At 39.7% G+C, this 17,080-nt stretch overlaps 2 protein-coding genes across 5 annotated transcripts; both read left to right on the top strand.

Annotated features, from left to right (window-relative positions):
• Window positions 1–455: 455 nt before the first annotated feature.
• LOC147868471 (type I inositol polyphosphate 5-phosphatase 4-like) lies at window positions 456–8,280 on the top strand. 4 transcript variants are annotated; one of them, XR_015529799.1, is made up of 12 exons: window positions 456–599; window positions 4,345–4,471; window positions 4,574–4,642; window positions 4,811–4,898; window positions 5,153–5,257; window positions 5,588–6,209; window positions 6,317–6,507; window positions 6,610–6,718; window positions 6,905–7,053; window positions 7,147–7,366; window positions 7,501–7,653; window positions 7,760–8,280. XR_015529799.1 is itself a non-coding variant. In XM_087319630.1 (12 exons), the coding sequence occupies exons 1-11, from the start codon at window positions 546–548 to the stop codon at window positions 7,543–7,545; spliced, it is 1,794 nt and encodes a 597-aa protein (XP_087175756.1). In that variant the 5' UTR covers window positions 456–545; the 3' UTR covers window positions 7,546–7,579; window positions 7,760–8,280. The 4 variants fall into 4 exon arrangements, 2 of the variants coding, with proteins under 2 accessions (XP_087175756.1, XP_087175749.1); XM_087319630.1 differs by having other exon boundaries at window positions 7,147–7,381; window positions 7,501–7,579; XR_015529792.1 differs by having other exon boundaries at window positions 457–599; window positions 7,147–7,381.
• Window positions 8,281–11,177: 2,897 nt separating this feature from the next.
• Window positions 11,178–14,780, top strand: LOC147868470 (uncharacterized). The gene is made up of 2 exons (XM_087339549.1): window positions 11,178–12,885; window positions 14,062–14,780. Exons 1-2 carry the CDS (start codon window positions 11,178–11,180, stop codon window positions 14,760–14,762), a joined length of 2,409 nt encoding a protein of 802 aa, XP_087195675.1. The 3' UTR covers window positions 14,763–14,780.
• The last annotated feature ends 2,300 nt before the right edge of the window (window positions 14,781–17,080 follow it).

The raw sequence follows: 17,080 nt of genomic DNA, 5'->3' as shown, positions 1-17,080 counted from the left end.
GGTGGCCCTTGTCTAGCCGAGAAACATAACATTCGTGCGTGCACCCGGGCACACACACCCCGGGCACACACACACACACACACACAAACATGGCCCCCCCTTCTTCCCTTTCCATGGGGGAGAGACTCATAGAGAGTGTCTGCTTCAGCAGCTCTCTCTCTGTCTTCTGTCTGTGGTCCCTTCTCTCTCTATCTCTCTCTCTCTGTCTTTACTCTGTGCTCAGTCCTCTCTCCGTCTCTCTCTCTCTCTCTCATATATATATATATATATGTATAATACAAAATCTCCAGGCTCCCTCTCCTTCAGACATTGATTTTGTTTCGTATTTTTTTAGGAACCTCCTCCTCCTCCTCCATCTCCGTCTCCGTCTCTTGTCTCTCTCTTTTTCTCTCCTTCCTCCATATACATAGCTAGCTCCTTCCTTCCTCCATTCATTCACGCCTTTCATCTGTCTCAGGCACACAGGCTAGAGGCATTCTCCCTCCCTTGCTCTGTTTATCTCTTGCCTTCTGTAGAGAAAGAGGAGAAGAAGGCTTTCCAGCTGAATGGCCAACATGCCTACATCTACTAAGCAACGGAACAACAAGAAACGGGGAGAGGTAAACAGAATCGCTCATTCTCCTCCTGCTTCATCATCATCATCTTCATGACATTGTTTGCAATCCGTTTCTGCTTCATCTGATCCATAAAAGATAATTAGGGTTTCTTCCCTTCCTAGTCTCTAACATAGCCTAACTTCTCATCCATATAGGATTAGATTTCTGCGAAAAGCTTAGAATTCTATTCTCTTTTATCCGTGACATCTTATTTTTAACCTTTCTTGGTGTCTGGCAGGTTAGAATCTCCGTACTTGACTTCTGACAGGATAGGATTTCATTGTTCGATCTGTGAAAGGCTTTTCTGTACTTTCTTGATCAGGGATTTGCTAGATTTTGCTTTGCTTTACTATTCTTTATCGTGAAAGTTTAAGTTCTTATTTCAGGGCGAAACGTGTTTTCTTTGTTGATAATTCTTGGAATTAGGCTTATTGCTGAGAAGGAAATACTAAGGCTACTTCTTTTGATGAACTTTGATAGGTTATGGTTTCCTTTCCAACTTCGAAATAGAACGAGGAACCCTCTCATTCTCCTTGAAAGATTAGGCTCCCTTTGATGACATTATGTACTGTCCAGTCGAAAATTGCTTCGTTTATGCATAATTCTGTGGAATTATGTGACTTTATTTGAAAGATAATCCATATCTGTTGGAAATTCGCATTTCCTCGACTCTTTACTGCTAGGATTTAATTGTTCGAGCTGTGAAAGGCTCGTCTGTACTTTCTTAATATGGGAATTGCTAGGATTTTGCTCTTTTGGTCAAAGAAATGTTAGGCTTTCTTTTTACTATCGTTTATCGTGAAAATTTAGGCTTTCTTTTCTTGTTTCAGATCGAAACGTGTTTCCTTTACAGATAATTCTTCTGAATTAGGCTTATTACTGTGAAAGATATACTGACGCTACTTCTTTCAATGAATTTTGATAGGTCATGGTTTCCTTTCCAACTTGTGAGAGAGAAACAGGATTTCCTTTCATTCTCTGTGAAATATTGTGCTCCCGTTAAGGACATTATGTTCTGTCCATCGGAAAGTGCTTCGTTTATGCATAATTCTATGGCATTATGAGTCTTTTTCTGAAAGAAAATCTATGTCTATTAGAAATTTGCATTTCCTCGACTTCTGACAGGCTAGGATTTCATTGTCCGATCTGTGAAATGTCTGTATATACTTCCTTGATTAGGGAAGTGCTAGGATTTGGCTTTCTTGGTCAAAGAAATGTTAGGCTTTTCTTTTACTAACCTTTATCGTGAATGTTTAGGCTTTCTTTTCTTGTTTCAGGTTGAAACGTGTTTCCTTTACAGATAATTCTTGGAATTAGGCTAGGATTTTGCTCTCTTGGTCAAAGAAAGTTAGGCTTTCCTTTTACTATTCTTTATCGTGAAAGTTTAGGCTTTCTTTTCTTGTTTCAGGTCGAAACGTGTTTCCTTTACAGATAATTCTTGGAATTAGGCTAGGATTTTGCTCTCTTGGTCAAAGAAATGTTAGGCTTTCCTTTTACTATTCTTTATCGTGAAAGTTTAGGCTTTCTTTTCTTGTTTCAGGTCGAAACGTGTTTCCTTTACAGATAATTCTTGGAATTAGGCTTGTTACTGTGAAAGAAATACTGACCCTACTTCTTTCGATGAATTTTGATAGATTGTGGTTTCCTTTCTAACTTGTAAAAGAGAAGCAGGATTTCCTTTCATTCTGTGAAAGATTAGGGCTCCCTTTAAGGACATTATTGTCTGCCTATCCAAAAGTGCATAGTCTATGCATAATTCTGTGGACTTATGAGTCTTTTTCTGAGAGAAAATATATGTCTATAAGAAATTGGCATTTCCTTGACTTCTGCAGGCTAGATTTCATTGTTCGATCTGTGAATTGTCTGTATATACTTCCTTGATTAGGGAATTGCTAGGATTTTGCTTTCTTGGCCAAAGAAAAGTTAGGCTTTCCTATTACTATCCTTTATCGTGAAAGTTTGGGCTTTCTTTTCTTGTTTCAGGTCGAAACGTGTTTCCTTTACAGATAATTCTTGGAATTAGGCTTATGGCTGTGAAAGAAATACTGATGCTATTTCTTTCAATGAATTTTGCTAGCTTATGGTTTCCTTTCCAACTTGTGAAAGAGAAACAGGATTCCTTTCGTGATCTGTGAAAGATTAGGGCTCCCTTTAAGGACATTATGTTCTGTCCATCGGAAAGTGCTTTGTTTATGCATAATTCTGTGGAATCATGAGTCTTTTTCTGTAAGAAAATTTATGTCTATTGGAAATTGACATTTACATGACTTCTCACAGGCTATTATTTCATTGTTTAATCTGTGGAAGGCTTGTCTGTACTTTCTTAATGAGGGAATTGCTTGCATTGCTTTCTTGGTCAGAAAAATGTTGGGGTTTGCTTTTGCTAACCTTTATTGTGAAAGTTTAGGCTTCTTGTTTCAGGTCGAAATGTGTTTCCTTCACATATAATTCTTGGAATTAGTCTTGTTAGTGTGAAAGAAATACTGACGCAACTTCTTTCAATGAATTTTGATAGGCTATGGTTTTCTTATCAACTTGTGAAAGAGAAACAGGGTTCCCTTTCATTCTCTTTGAAAGATTAGGGATCCCTTTAATGACATTATGTTCTGTCCTGCCGAAAAGTGCTTTGTTTATGCATAATTCTGTGAAATTATGGTTTTTCTTTGAAAGAAAATCTATGTCTATTAGAAATTGGCTTTTCCTCGACTTCTGACAGGCTAGGATTTCATTGTTCGATTGTGAAAGGTCTTTATGTACTTTCTTCATCAGGGAAGTGCTAGGATTTTGTTTTCTTGGGCAAAGAAATGTTAAGCTTTCCTTTCACTATCCTTTATCGTTAGAGTTTAGGCTTTCTTTTCTTGTTTCACGTCAAAACGAATTTTCTTTGCAGATAATTCTTGAAACGAGGGTTGTTTCTGTGAAAGAAATACTGTGGCTACTTCTTGTGATGAATTTTGATAGGTTATGGTTTCCTTTCCAACTTGTGAAAGAGAAGCAGGAATTTCTTTCATTTTCTTTGAAAGATTAGGGTTCCCTTTAATAACATTACGTTCTGTCCAGTCGAAAGTGCTTTCTTTATGCATAATTCTGGGTCTTTTTCTGAAAGAAAATCTAGGTCTGTAATAGCTGGATTTTCGTTGAGTTCAGGAAGATTAAGGTTTCATTTTTCTTTCTGTGAAAGGTCTGTAAGTACTCTCTGTGGAATATTATGCTTTCCTTCTTCTATAATTGGTTGAGTTTTGAAAGGTTATGGGTTCTTTTTCAATTTGTGAAAGATGATCAGATGTTCGTCTTATTCTCTATGAAAGATTAGTGCTTGTATTGTGTTCTGTCAATTAGAAAATACTTTATTTATGCATACGGTTACCTCTGTGGACAACAGTTGTAAGTTCAGAGCTTCCTTTCAGTCTGTGAAAGATAATTAGGGATTCCTTTTGTGTTTCCTAGAAGATAATTATGGTTTCTTTTTATTATATCAAGCTGAAAAGTGCTTGTGTTTTATTTAATTCTGTGGAATTAGGGATGCATTTTTTTTCTATGTAAGAAATCTTAGGGTTGACTACTGGTAATCTGTGAAGATAAATATAGTTTTGTCTTATGAACTAGTGAAAGATAGCTATGGTTTCATTTATGCTCTGCGAAAGTTTAGGTTTCCCTGCTATGAGTTCTGACATATTTGAATTCCCTTTTTTTATATGTGAAAGATTAGGCAATTGTTTTAATTTACTTGATATCATTAATGATGCAGCTTCTATGGCCTCGGATGGTGATGAAAAAGTGGCTTAACATTAAGTCTGGAGATGACTTCAGTGCTGATGAGCATGAAGAAGACAAAGATTTTGATACTGAGAGTGAAAACGAATCTGAATCTGAGGGTGCGTATATACTATGTACCACAGCAATAGTCTGCTATAATTTCTTCTTCGTAATCCATGAATTCAGAAATTGTTTCCTGAATCTGAATAGTCTTTTTTCAGATTACCCTCTGAAAAGATGCACACATCGAAAGCCATCTCCTTTGGTTTCTAGAAAAGATGGTAATGATGGTGAGTCTTTTTTTTATTGCTATGTGCTATGTACTGTATATTATCTAAGTTGGACTACAGATATATATTGGATTATATTACGTTTTTTATATCTATGATGTTTGCTTTGAATCTAAGAGAATGTATGTACACCCTATGTTCTGATCCAAGTCATTTTCCTTTATGTAGATTTACCATGGAGAAGATACTCTGAGACCAATGAGGGGCATGAAGCTGAAAAGCCACATAGACATTCTGTGGTCAAAGATGAGTTGAGGTATGCCATGCCATTCAAGGACACACAAGAAGTTTGAGTAATGTTAGGCCTATGATTTCAAGATAACATTATTTATGATAGTATCCATTTCTCTTGTATAAGCTAAAAACGTTGAATAGCATAGCGAAAAATGACGAAAAGTGGGCTTTCTCCTGCTTGGCAAAAGGCCAAAACCTCTGTTAGGGCTTTGTATTGGAAAATTTTAAAATTTTAACATCTTGCATCCTCGTTTAACATCTCCCATAATTGTGCAGAATTACTGTAGGCACATGGAACGTGGGTGCAAGAACACCATCACCTGATTTGGATCTAAAAGATTGGTTGGACTTGGATAACCCTGCTGATATCTATGTTGTAGGGTAAGTTATCAGATACTGTTATTACGAACTGGCAAATAACTGCAAGTTGTGTTAAATATCATCAGAGAACACTCATGTAACTCTTGTGTAACCTTAAGCAAAGAGACCAAGGATGAGAGAAAGTGAATATGCAAAGGGTCATCCAATATGAATGTTTTATGCTAATCACAGCTAATTATGTTCTATGTCATAACCAAGATAAAACAATAAGCAAAGTTAAAAAAGGCTTTTTAGAAGAAGAGGGTTGAATGGTTCATCTATTATGAAACTCTTTTACATGGAGCAAATTTAGCAGCTAATTTGATCAATATTTTCTGTTTTATCCTGCAGCTTTCAAGAGATTGTACCCCTGAATGCGGGCAATGTCTTTGTTGCCGAAGATAGTGCTCCAACAGCTGAATGGCAAAGTCTGATAAGGAAGACACTGAACAGACCTAGGCAAAGAACAAACTCTAAATGCCATAGTGCTCCTTTATCACCTTCCAAGAAGATGGCTTCCCTAGATGATACCGAGATGGATTCTGACCACATTCTGATTGAAGAAGAGACCAGCTTCATGCCTTCATTCTCATCATCAAACGAACAAGGTGATCATCATGGAAAAACTGACCTAGTTGGCGTGTATAGGAGGACAGAATGTATTGGTCTCAACAGGTTAAGGCTAGATAGAGCCACTTCTGAACCGTTGAACTGGTTATCTTCCCGTGATCCTATCCATGATGCAGGATCTACTGATGATGAGGCTCTTTTCAAGCCATTGTTGACATCAATGTCTATAGTGACCCCTGATTATGATTCTGTAAAAAAGAGGCCACGCTATGTCCGTGTTGCAAGCAAGCAGATGGTTGGTATACATATATCTATCTGGGTGAGAAGGAAGTTGCGGCGACACATACATAATTTGACAGTTTCCAGTGTGGGTCTTGGTATAATGGGATGCTTAGGAAACAAGGTATTTCCTCTTTCTCACTCAAGTTTTTTTCTGTCTTTAGGTAGATTTGATTAGCTATTCTGGCTTCAAATGGGAGTCTCATCAGGGTTATTATGATCTTTTTACAGGGTTCTATCTCAGTGAGTATGCTTCTTCATGGAACAAGCTTTTGTTTCATCTGTACCCACCTCACAGCTGGGGGTAAGGAAGGAGACGAGCTACGGAGGAATGCTGATGTTTTGGAAATTATAAGACGCACCCGCTTTCCTTTGACAAAGAAGGGTCATATCGAAGTCCCAAAGACCATATTTCAGCATGAGTAAGTGGCTTTGGAGTTATATTTAATCCAATTTGCATGTACACACTATGCTCATATACAGCTATCTAATCCAGTGATATATGTTGATCTCCTTTGCTGCAGCCGAATTATTTGGTTTGGGGATCTCAATTATCGCCTTAATCTATCAGATAGTGATGTCCGGTTTCTTGTGGCAAGAGAGGACTGGACAGCTCTTCTTGCCAGGGATCAGGTAAAGTAGTGCTCTGCTATTTTCCAAATTCAATATTAAGTAGAATAAACAGAGTCACATTAGTCAAGAAGGAAAAAAAAGCCTGCACCTGGGATGTAAAATCCATGGGCCACCCCTAACTGACATGGCTCTGAGAAAGAGAGATAGTTAGACTAATTGCAGCATTCTTGTTTGGCTTGATAATAGCTGAGGAAAGAAATGCGGACAGCTCATACATTTGAGGGATGGCATGAAGGTGGCATATCTTTTGCACCCACTTACAAATATGAAATTAATTCTCATCAGTACTCTGGACAAAATGCAAAAGCAGGAGAGAAACGACGCACACCTGCATGGTAAATCTCCTTGCTCTGTTTTATTTACCATGCTTTGTTTTTACATTTTTAACTTTAGGCCATATAATCTGATGCATAAATTTCGAATTCCAGGTGTGATCGTATCTTATGGCATGGGGAAGGATTACAACAGTTGTCATATGGAAGGCAAGAATTGACCCTTTCAGACCATCGGCCCGTGATGGCTGTGTTTGTCACAGAACTAGAGGCATTAACAAAGCAAAACCTGAAAAAAACAGTCCATTTTAAGAGTGCCAAGGTAGCAATCGAAGAGCTCTTGTCTGAGCCAGGGAACCCCATGGCCATTGGCAAGGTTACCTATGACAAGGTAACGAAGAAAAAAACATAAGATATATCCATCACTCTTTTAATAGCAACGGGATATATATGCTACTAACTTTGATATAGTTTCTGGTGATATTGACAAAACACTTTATTTATATTCAGGGAGCCTTGCAATGTGTATCAATGCCGAAGCTCACAGCATATTAAGAGATTCTATGCTAAATTGGAAAGTCTTTACCTGGTGAGCGCTTTTTCACATATTTCAAAGCTGAAAAGTTTCTGGTCATGAAGCATCCATCCTGTCCCAAGCATAAGGTGAATTGTTATGAGAAATAAATGTCTCACTAAAGACTGCAGCGGAAAAAGTTTAATAACTAAATGTAAAGCAAGGAACTTAGACGTGTTATTACTGATTTTGCAGACAATAATTTGTTGGTAGCCAACAAAGAACCAGAAGCAGAAGGCTCCCAGGCGATCACAGTTTTCAGCTGTGTCAAAAGCAAAAGCAAAAGCCAAAGCTGAGCTGCAGAAGCAGAAGTATTACCTGCATCAAAAAGATGAAGCCCAAATTCCAGAGCAAAAGCAAAAAGCAAAACAGAGCTCTAGGTAAAAAGTTGGCTGTGAACAGGAAAAAGCATATAAAACTACAAAAGCAAAAAGCAAAAGTTTAGCTATTCCTGTAATCTAATCATAGTTTCAACTACAGAAACATTGACATCAAAAGCATAAGGTCAGTTTTAAACACCTAATCAAAGGGCAAAGCTGTTGGTCAATGCAATCAACAATTTAAAGTCCCTTCACCATTTGCTGTAAAACTCTGAAGAAATACCAGAGCATAGATGTCAAACCAATGGCTTACTGAGTTCACTGTCTTAGTGACAAATTGTAAACCCATCACAGCCAACTCGGGCTTCTTATGAGTAAAGCATAATTAAGTGCTTTTAATGATCGAAGTGCATTCTGTGTTGGTCACCAGTTTATTTACATCTTGGTCAAAGTTTTTAATTGCGTTTTCTGTTTGGTTAATCTTGTGCTGCTGTTATCTCGTTGGTAAGTTTGAAAACTCCGACATCACCGTCTGTGGTTGCTTTGGTTCCACAAGTGTAATAAAGAATATTGCCCATAAACTAACATGCTTCTTCATTTTGCGCTCATCTACAATTTATAGATAATGCCATGTTATAGCGTTTATTGTTTGAAATTATTTGAGTTCACATTCTCAACCTTCAAAATTATTTTATTTCACATCCCAAACATTTAGTATTTGACAACATTATTTTCCATGATTGCTTGAAGCGCCATGCTCTTTGGTTCTTGTACACAGTCTGAATAATGGCTATAGGTTGCGTTGACACCTTCGTGAATCCTGTTTGCATAGTGAAGGGGATCTGTGTATATTCGACCTATACATTGTGATTGAACTTCTTTTTCTGAAACTTATGAAATTACTGTAATATTTAGTGCACAAAGAGTTAAAAATTATAACCTATTAATTCATAGAGATTTTCTTGCAAGAATAACCTATTTAGTGCAAAAAGAGTTAAAAATTATAACCTATTAATTCATAGAGATTTACTTGCAAGAATAACCTATTGCCATCTTATGACATGATGCATATCTTGAACAATTATAAGGTTGGCTCAAATTGTAGCTAATAAGCAAGTAATGGTTTTCTACAACAAGTTTCAAAAATAATATATAGAGAGATAGTCAATCCACAATAAGATTTTATGGTATAGTTACCTTAAATTTCAGGGAAAGCAAATAATATGATGGTAGTTGTTATTTTATGAATACATGCCTTTGAATTCTAAATTTGTATATATTTATTTGATGGCTATATGCTTTTGAATTCAAATTTTGGATGCAATAAGAAGACATTTAATCCCATCCCAAAGTATGTGGTTATATCTTTTCCCATTCTCATTGTCGGGCAATAATTTGTTGTCTTGAAAATGTGTTGACAAATTCAAAAAATTATTTATCGTTGACATAATGATCACATTAGGAAAATTCAATGTATCATTGACATAGTGATCTCATTAGGAAAACTCAACCATGTTGTCCTAAGATCATTATTTGATTAAGTTCATGGTTCTCCATGTCACCAAGTGTGCACAACATCCACAGGAAGTGACTTGTTTTATTGCAATTCTCTGATATAATATGCCGTCCATAGAATGTTGATGAACAATCATTTATAGGAACCAAAGTCAAACCTTCTTACCATTCATATCGATGTTTACATAAAGTTTAGAAAAGACAACAAGTACAAACGTTGTTCGTGCATAATTGCATCAATGCAAGCACACACATACAAGCTAGGTGTCCTCATACATATGAACTTAGCTTAGATATTTCAAAATCAAGAAAGATGGAACCAAAGGCGTGGAAGTGAAATGAAGGCTTCCTCAATAACAATATATGACATGCCATCAAACTTAGGGGATTTTTTTATTTACAGAGCATTGGACACATATATGTATATGTATATATATATATAGCGAGAGGGAAGCAAGCAAGTGAAGGAAGGTGAGAGCCACTTGAGAAGTAGGTATCTAGATTGTGTGGGTAAGGAACTTAGAATGGCAAGAGGGGGTGTGTGTGTGTGTGTGTGAACCAAATTGATGATTTCCTTTTGTTTCCATATTTAGATGTTGATGAGAAGAAAATATACTTAAAATGGAATAAATGTATTCTTTTACCGTATGGAGGTAATGTTCTACCAATATCTGAACTTAAAGAAATGAAGTGGATTTCATGGGAGAGAATTTTGCGTAAGACTTATCCATCAAATAGAGAAACACTAGTGAACCAAATTCTAAACCTTTCTTCAAGAACCTTGTCCATATTTTAAATTTAGTCTTCCATACCTTATTAGGAATGGTTAGAAAAAAACAAAAATGTTTAAAATGCATATGTATGAGAACCTATCATGTCAACATGTCAATGAGAAAAGGGATTTTATAGATGACTCATGCTACTGTAGCTATTTAGATGACACAAAATTACTTAGTGTCAAAATGTGTTTAACAACAATGCGATTGTCAATTTAATTGATCACGCCATTTTGTGAGTGGTCCATGGATTGTTAAACAGTGACAAGTAGATGTGATGCCTTTTCTCTAGGATGAGTGGAGGTTGTGTATAAGTGGGATACGATTTCATGTGCAATGTGTGCGACCATGACAACAATGACAACCAAGAGTGAAAGCAAGGCACCCTCCCTGCGAGGCCTCAAACTGCAAACATGTTGCAAGTACATATGCAAGCTCGAACTAGAGTCTTTGTTGTTGAAAGAAACCAGAATATATATGGCTTTGTGGAGGTGGGAAGAGATGGGTGTGTGTGTTTGGGGGGGGGGGGGGGGGGGGGGGGAGGATTTGCATCCAAACGTATGAACCCACTCATATTATACATGTTGATGTTAAGGTGATGAAGAGAGGTGGTAGTTATGGGGAGCAATATTGTGAATATTATTAGTGAGAATTATGGGAGGAACACACAAACATACCCACACATAGAATGAATGGCATAACACATATACATAGACAAGATGAGTTGGCATTTACTTACTCACAACCTGTGAACAACAAATACTACCATTGACTTTGAATCAACCTCCCCTTTCACCCCAAAAAAACAACAAAACAAAGGCCAATAATAGATCATACACACACAAACTTATATATAAATACATATATAGAGATTGGACATCCTAGAGAAGGGTCTCTCTCTCTCTCTCTCTCTCTATATATATATATAACATATAGAGCATTGATTTTTTTTTTTTTGTGTGTGTATCCTCCATAAGAGCAAACCTTCTCCATTTCTAGTAGATGGAGATGCAAGCAACACCAACACCAACACCAGCCCCTCACACATCCACTTCCCGATGGTTCCCGAGTTTCTCGTCTTTACGTGCTATTTTCAGTGGCGGGGGTGTGAATGGGCACAATTCGTGGGGCGAGCCAGCGGGTGATGAAGCCCGCGTGTCACGTGATGGGGTGATGAAGCGGGCGTATCACGTGACAGTCGGAGGCGGCGGCGGCGGCGGCACGAGTGATATTCCGTCAGCGGAGAAGCAAAATAATGGCGGGCACCCTGACGCATCTTCATCACCACCTCCTGGCCACTACCTCCACGTCCACCACGATGATGATGATGATGATGCCGACGAAGACCTGATGGCCGCCCTGTCGTGGCACAGATACTCGCGGACCCGCTGCCTCTTCACTGTCTTGTGCTCCGCTTTGGCCGTCATGGCCACCCTCGCCTTGGCCGCCACCTTCGCCATCCGCGCAGCCACCACCTCCTCCTCCTCCTCCTCGGCCGGCGCCACCTCGCATTCCCACGACCCCACTGGCGACGCCTCTTCCGCCATCCGCTCTGCATGCAACGCCACCACCTACCCAGATCTCTGCTACGATTGGTTGATCTCCTCCTCCGCCGCCGCCGGCTCCACCCTGTCGGCGGACCCCCTCCATTTGGCAGCCACCACCATCCGCCTGGCCCTCGCATTGGTTCAACAATTAGCCCCTACTTTGGCCTCTGTGGCTAGTAGCAACCCAGCTCATCAATCGACTGCATCCTCCCCTTCATCATCATCATCATCAGCGCCACTAATTAGGTCCAATAATTTGCAAGCATTCCACAACTGCATAGAGCTAATGGATCTATCCTCCGATCAACTCAACACCTCCGTGTATAATCTCGAGAAGCTGAGCTTAACGTCGCTAAGATCATCGCTGATAGAAGTGAAATCGCAGCTGAGCGGTACAATGGGGTTCCAATTAGCGTGTAAAGAGGGGCTCACAGGGCTGTTGGGGGTTAGCGGCGGTGGAAACAGCAGCAGCAGCAGCTTGGAGGCCTCAGAATCAAGTGGCGGAAATGCGCCGGAGCTAGCGGCGGAGAATCTCCGAGAGGATTCCGAGCTAAACCAAGTGTCCAAGGCGGTGGTCATCGCGCTGGGGCTGGTGGACGCCATCTCTAACGCCGGGCCGGCGGGGGCAGGCGTGGGCCGTCGATTGTATGGCTCTCATATAACGGAGCTAGTGGGCAGGGCTCATCGGGGCCGTCCGTTGCATCATCATCATCATCATCATCGCAAGGGTGGCGGCGGAAGCCGTCTGTTGGACGGGAAGGGGGAGGGTGTCCGCTTCCCGGATTGGCTGACGGGGCCGGACAGGAGATGGCTTCAATCGTGGCCGTCCGATGATGATGGCCAAAAGAGAAGCAAAAACGGTGTGAATTTAGTTGTGGCAAAAGATGGGACTGGTGACTATGGGACCATCCAAGACGCCCTGGACAATGTGGCCTCTACCTATGACCACGGTAGTAGTAGTAGTAGTAGTAGTAGTTTTAGTAGTAGTAATGTGGGGGGGCGCTTCACCATCTACATCAAGAAAGGTGTGTACTACGAATCCCTCATCGTCCCCAAATCCATGATCGGCTTGACCCTCGTTGGTGATGGCATCGGGGAGACCATCATCACTGGTAGCCGATCCAATGGCAACGGCTACACCACCTACGATTCCGCCACCGTGGGTACATACTCAACCTTTGAACCATGGTCTGACTTTGGGACTTCCATTTCTTGATGTATTTCTCGTGTGTGTGTGTGTGTGAAACTGCTTTGAGATTAATGAGGTTCATGATGTGAATCTGCTTAATCAATCGAATGTCCTTTAGGGCCTTCCTTGCTTTAGAATGGTGCATACATTACTTGGCTATACATACATTTATTTGCGGCCACCCTCTCAATCAAAAGTCCAAAACAACTAATTGTCCATATCAAGGGGGTCAAACTAAAAAAGATGACCTATAAAGCAAAATCCTTAAATTTCACCCCCCCAACATTCCATGGCTTTCTCTTCATGTCATGTTTCCTACATTGGTTTACATTTATTTATAATTTACAATATCACATTTCTTACATGATTATCTAGTGGCCAGCTTCCAACCTTTATATGTTCCAACAGCATGCACCCACCTTGTACATTATTTTCTCTCAAGCATCTCGCCTCTAGTTTAGAAATAGGTAAATGAAGCAACAACATAAAGTTCACTCAACCAACCCACTCCTAGGTTTTCATTTTGCAACTGTACACTTCTTGAGACCAAATCTACGACAAGGTGATCACACATGACATCAATCTACAAGGTGTTTCCGTGAACAAACAAATTTCGTTTCCCCTTTGGATTGGAATGAGTCATTAGAAGGTTTAGGAATTATATCGTATAAGACAAAAGAACATGCCCTTTTATGAGGTGTACTAGCAATCTTTGGAATTCTAAACACACATTTGATGAAACACAACTACTTTACGAAGATACAAATATAGCTTTTCCCTTGCATTTCAACTCAAGTGACCTATGTAATAGTAATGAGGAAATCTAACTTCTTCTTTTTGTCAATAGAAGTACATGCACTCCACCTCTACACAAAACATACATATCCATGATTGGTCCTAAACTTAGATCTACGGGGAGTCCTTTTTGTCAATAGAAGTACATGCACTCCACCTCGACACAAAACATACATATCCATGATTGGTCCTAAACTTAGATCTACAGGGAGTCCTGATCCTAGTGAAGACGGTGTCTAACATGTGGGTGTGACTTTTTATGTGGTTTTTTCACCTCACTATTTTTCCATTAATTAAATTTCAAGTATGTACTAACCTCATCAACCTAATCAATGGTTTTTGACATTTGTTGTAGCTATATCCGGTGCGAATTTCATCGCGAGAAAGATAACCTTCCGTAACACGGCAGGGCCGAGCGGGCACCAAGCAGTGGCACTCAGAGTGAGCTCCGACCACTCGGTCTTCGATTCTTGTAGCTTCGAAGGTTACCAAGACACACTTTACGCGCTGGCGAACCGACAATTCTACACATCTTGCATCATCTCGGGTACCGTAGACTTCATCTTCGGCAATGCAATCGCGGTCTTCCAGAGATGCAAAATCTTGGGGCGTCGCCCGATGCCGAAGCAAAAGAACACATTCACCGCTCAAGGGAGAAGCGTGGCGTCCGATCCGAGCGGTTTTAGCTTCCATTTGTGTACCCTTGAGGCCGACGAAGAACTATTGAGCTCACCTTTTACGGTGAAAAGCTATTTCGGCCGGCCTTGGCGTGCCTACTCACGCACGGTGTGGATGCAATGTAGTGTTTCGGATGTGATTGACACGCCTGGCTGGTTGCCATGGGATCCCAGTAATCCGTACACCGACACGGTTTACTATGGCGAGTATGGAAACAATGGTGCTGGTGCCGGAACATCGGGTCGTGTCACATGGGAGGGTGTCCATCCCACAATGTCCATGGAGGAAGCGGATGACTTCACCGTCCAAAACTTCATCGCCGGATCATCGTGGCTACCTGCCACCCATGTCAACTTTCAAGCGTCGCTCTCATCGTAGGGGCTCGCCTCCCAATGTTTGTTTTGTTGGCAACAAGAGAACTTGCTAGCCCATTGTCCCATTATGCTTCCCTTGTAAGGACCTAGCATTATGACCTTTAGTGTGTGCTAGGTTACTAATTACTCCTCGCATAAATAGAGGTACCTTGGTGGTTGGTTGTACAAAGTACTAGGTCCTAACATTTTGATTGTGGGAATATGCCAGGTGTTCAATAGGATAGCTAGGTGTGGTAGAGGGAAACCGACGATCTCCCACACCATGGTACTAGGTTATTGAGGATGTGGACACTCCATGGTGCTTGTACAATCTTATAATGTTCAACATTGTAGAGAAGATCAAGGATAATTATTTCGTTGGTTGGTTCTCTCCGACCATATTATGGAAAACACTCCTCGTGATATCCATCTTATTTTTTAAGTATCTTGGCTAATGTATCCTTAGTTGCAGTATAATTCTTTTCTTCCTTGATTTGTATTATAATCGGGTGTTGTCTCCACCTTATTTTAACGACGTGGACTGAGCTCTGAGCTTTTATGCTGACTTCAAAGTTATCCTTTTCATTGCCAAGTTTGTGAGGTATCAGAATTACATTCCTACTAAAAACAAGGAGATGGTATGAGAATCATGTTGATGATCCCCCCTAATAATTGAACATTTTCATGAAAACTATTCATTACTAGTGTGTTCCAATTTAAATAAGCCTCATTTGATAAGTTATTGTAAGGGTCATATCTTATCGTGATGAGGAACACTAGCATGTCAGTTTTTGTTATAGATGTCAAGTTTTATAGCACATTTGATTTCCTTCATATATCGCATGAAATTTGAAAGTTTGATTCATGAATACATTTGAAAACAAGTCGCAACTCCCTTCATAATGCTTTATACTCAATATATCTAGATTCCTAGATTGAGATCCATGTGTCTTGTATTTGTATGTTATATTTACATTGTTGTCTTAATATGTCATGTCCATCGGATGGGTTTATCAAGATTCAATACGTAGTTCCTATAATATAAGAGCCATACTACACATCTTGCAGACAATTTTACTTTGCCATGTCTTCTTAAGTGCCCCCAATAGTGACCATAATGGGTCTCCTAATGTTTAAGAAACTTCAACAACCTTCATTGAACAAGTTCAAGAAAGTCGGCATTTATATCATTGGAGATGTAAGTAATAGACCTACTGACTCAAGAAAGGGAGAGGATGACCATTGTTGGATGAAGGTTATTCGTTGTCTTTCAAGTACATCGGAGCCGCCCTTGAGGCCATCATATTGGCTCTTTAGAGTGGCTACAATTTCACTCCATATCTCTTGCAGTAACATTGTTGGATGCGCGGTTTGGTTGGAGAAGACCCGTCTACATCGTTGTTTCCATAGAATCCAAAGGGTTATTGGGCTGACCAATTCCAACACAACTTGAGCTTTGTCATTAAGAGGAGTTGAGTGTGCATTGCCGATAGTGGAGATAAAAACGTCTTGTGCTTTTATCACCAAAGTCATCCCCTCCTCCTGATGCTCGTATCTGCCAAATGGGATCTGCCATGATAGCCAACATATATTCCCCACATGATTGAGCATTGCACCTGGCATAATTGCAATAAGCGGCCAACCCCCCACCATATTTGATGGGACGCTAGGCAGTCCCACAGAATATACAAATGCAATTAAGAGCATAAATACTAATTAACATATGTGTTCTTGTTAGTTCATTAAAGGCCTTCTAGACATTGACTCAAGTTTCCATATGAAGTATATCTCGTGAATTGCAACTTATGCTAGTTTCTTCAAGCATTTTGGAAGAATTTCAAGACTAAATCTAAATATATAAGTCAATATGCTAAAAAGTGGAGCTCTTTAAAAGTTAAAATTTTTAAAACCGACATTTGACTAGGGATTCTAGAATTCCCATCTAATCCTTATGCATTGTCATGCACGACAAGTTATTTTGTTATTTCGAAAAGACAAATCTTTCCAAAACACCGACAATTTAGACTAGCTTTTTGTACTCTCACGCCCCACTCAGTAAATGACCTAATAGCTAGCCTAGTAAAAGCAAGGGGGGTTCACTTTTGTATTTTCTAGCAAAATAATTAGGTAAGGGAAATTTAGCAGATATCCTTGTTTCCAAAAAGTACTAGAATATCCTCTCATTTTCAAAATACTTTGATTTTCAAGACCACCTCATGGGAGAAGGATGGGACAACCTCTCCACAAAAAGATTAATAGTCCTTGCATGGAGAGAGAGAGAGAGAGAGAGAGAGAGAGAGGTATGAAATGTCCATCTTATCCATCTAGTTAAGCCTTCTTATC

This window comes from Azolla caroliniana, unplaced genomic scaffold (genome assembly GCF_043228905.1).
Source record: "Azolla caroliniana isolate FFs.n. ecotype wild unplaced genomic scaffold, voAzoCaro1.0.p SCAF_1, whole genome shotgun sequence".
Classification (NCBI taxonomy): Eukaryota; Viridiplantae; Streptophyta; class Polypodiopsida; order Salviniales; family Salviniaceae; genus Azolla; species Azolla caroliniana.
The sequence above is the reverse complement of the archived record's forward strand: the minus strand, read 5'-3'. Positions and strand labels throughout refer to the sequence as shown.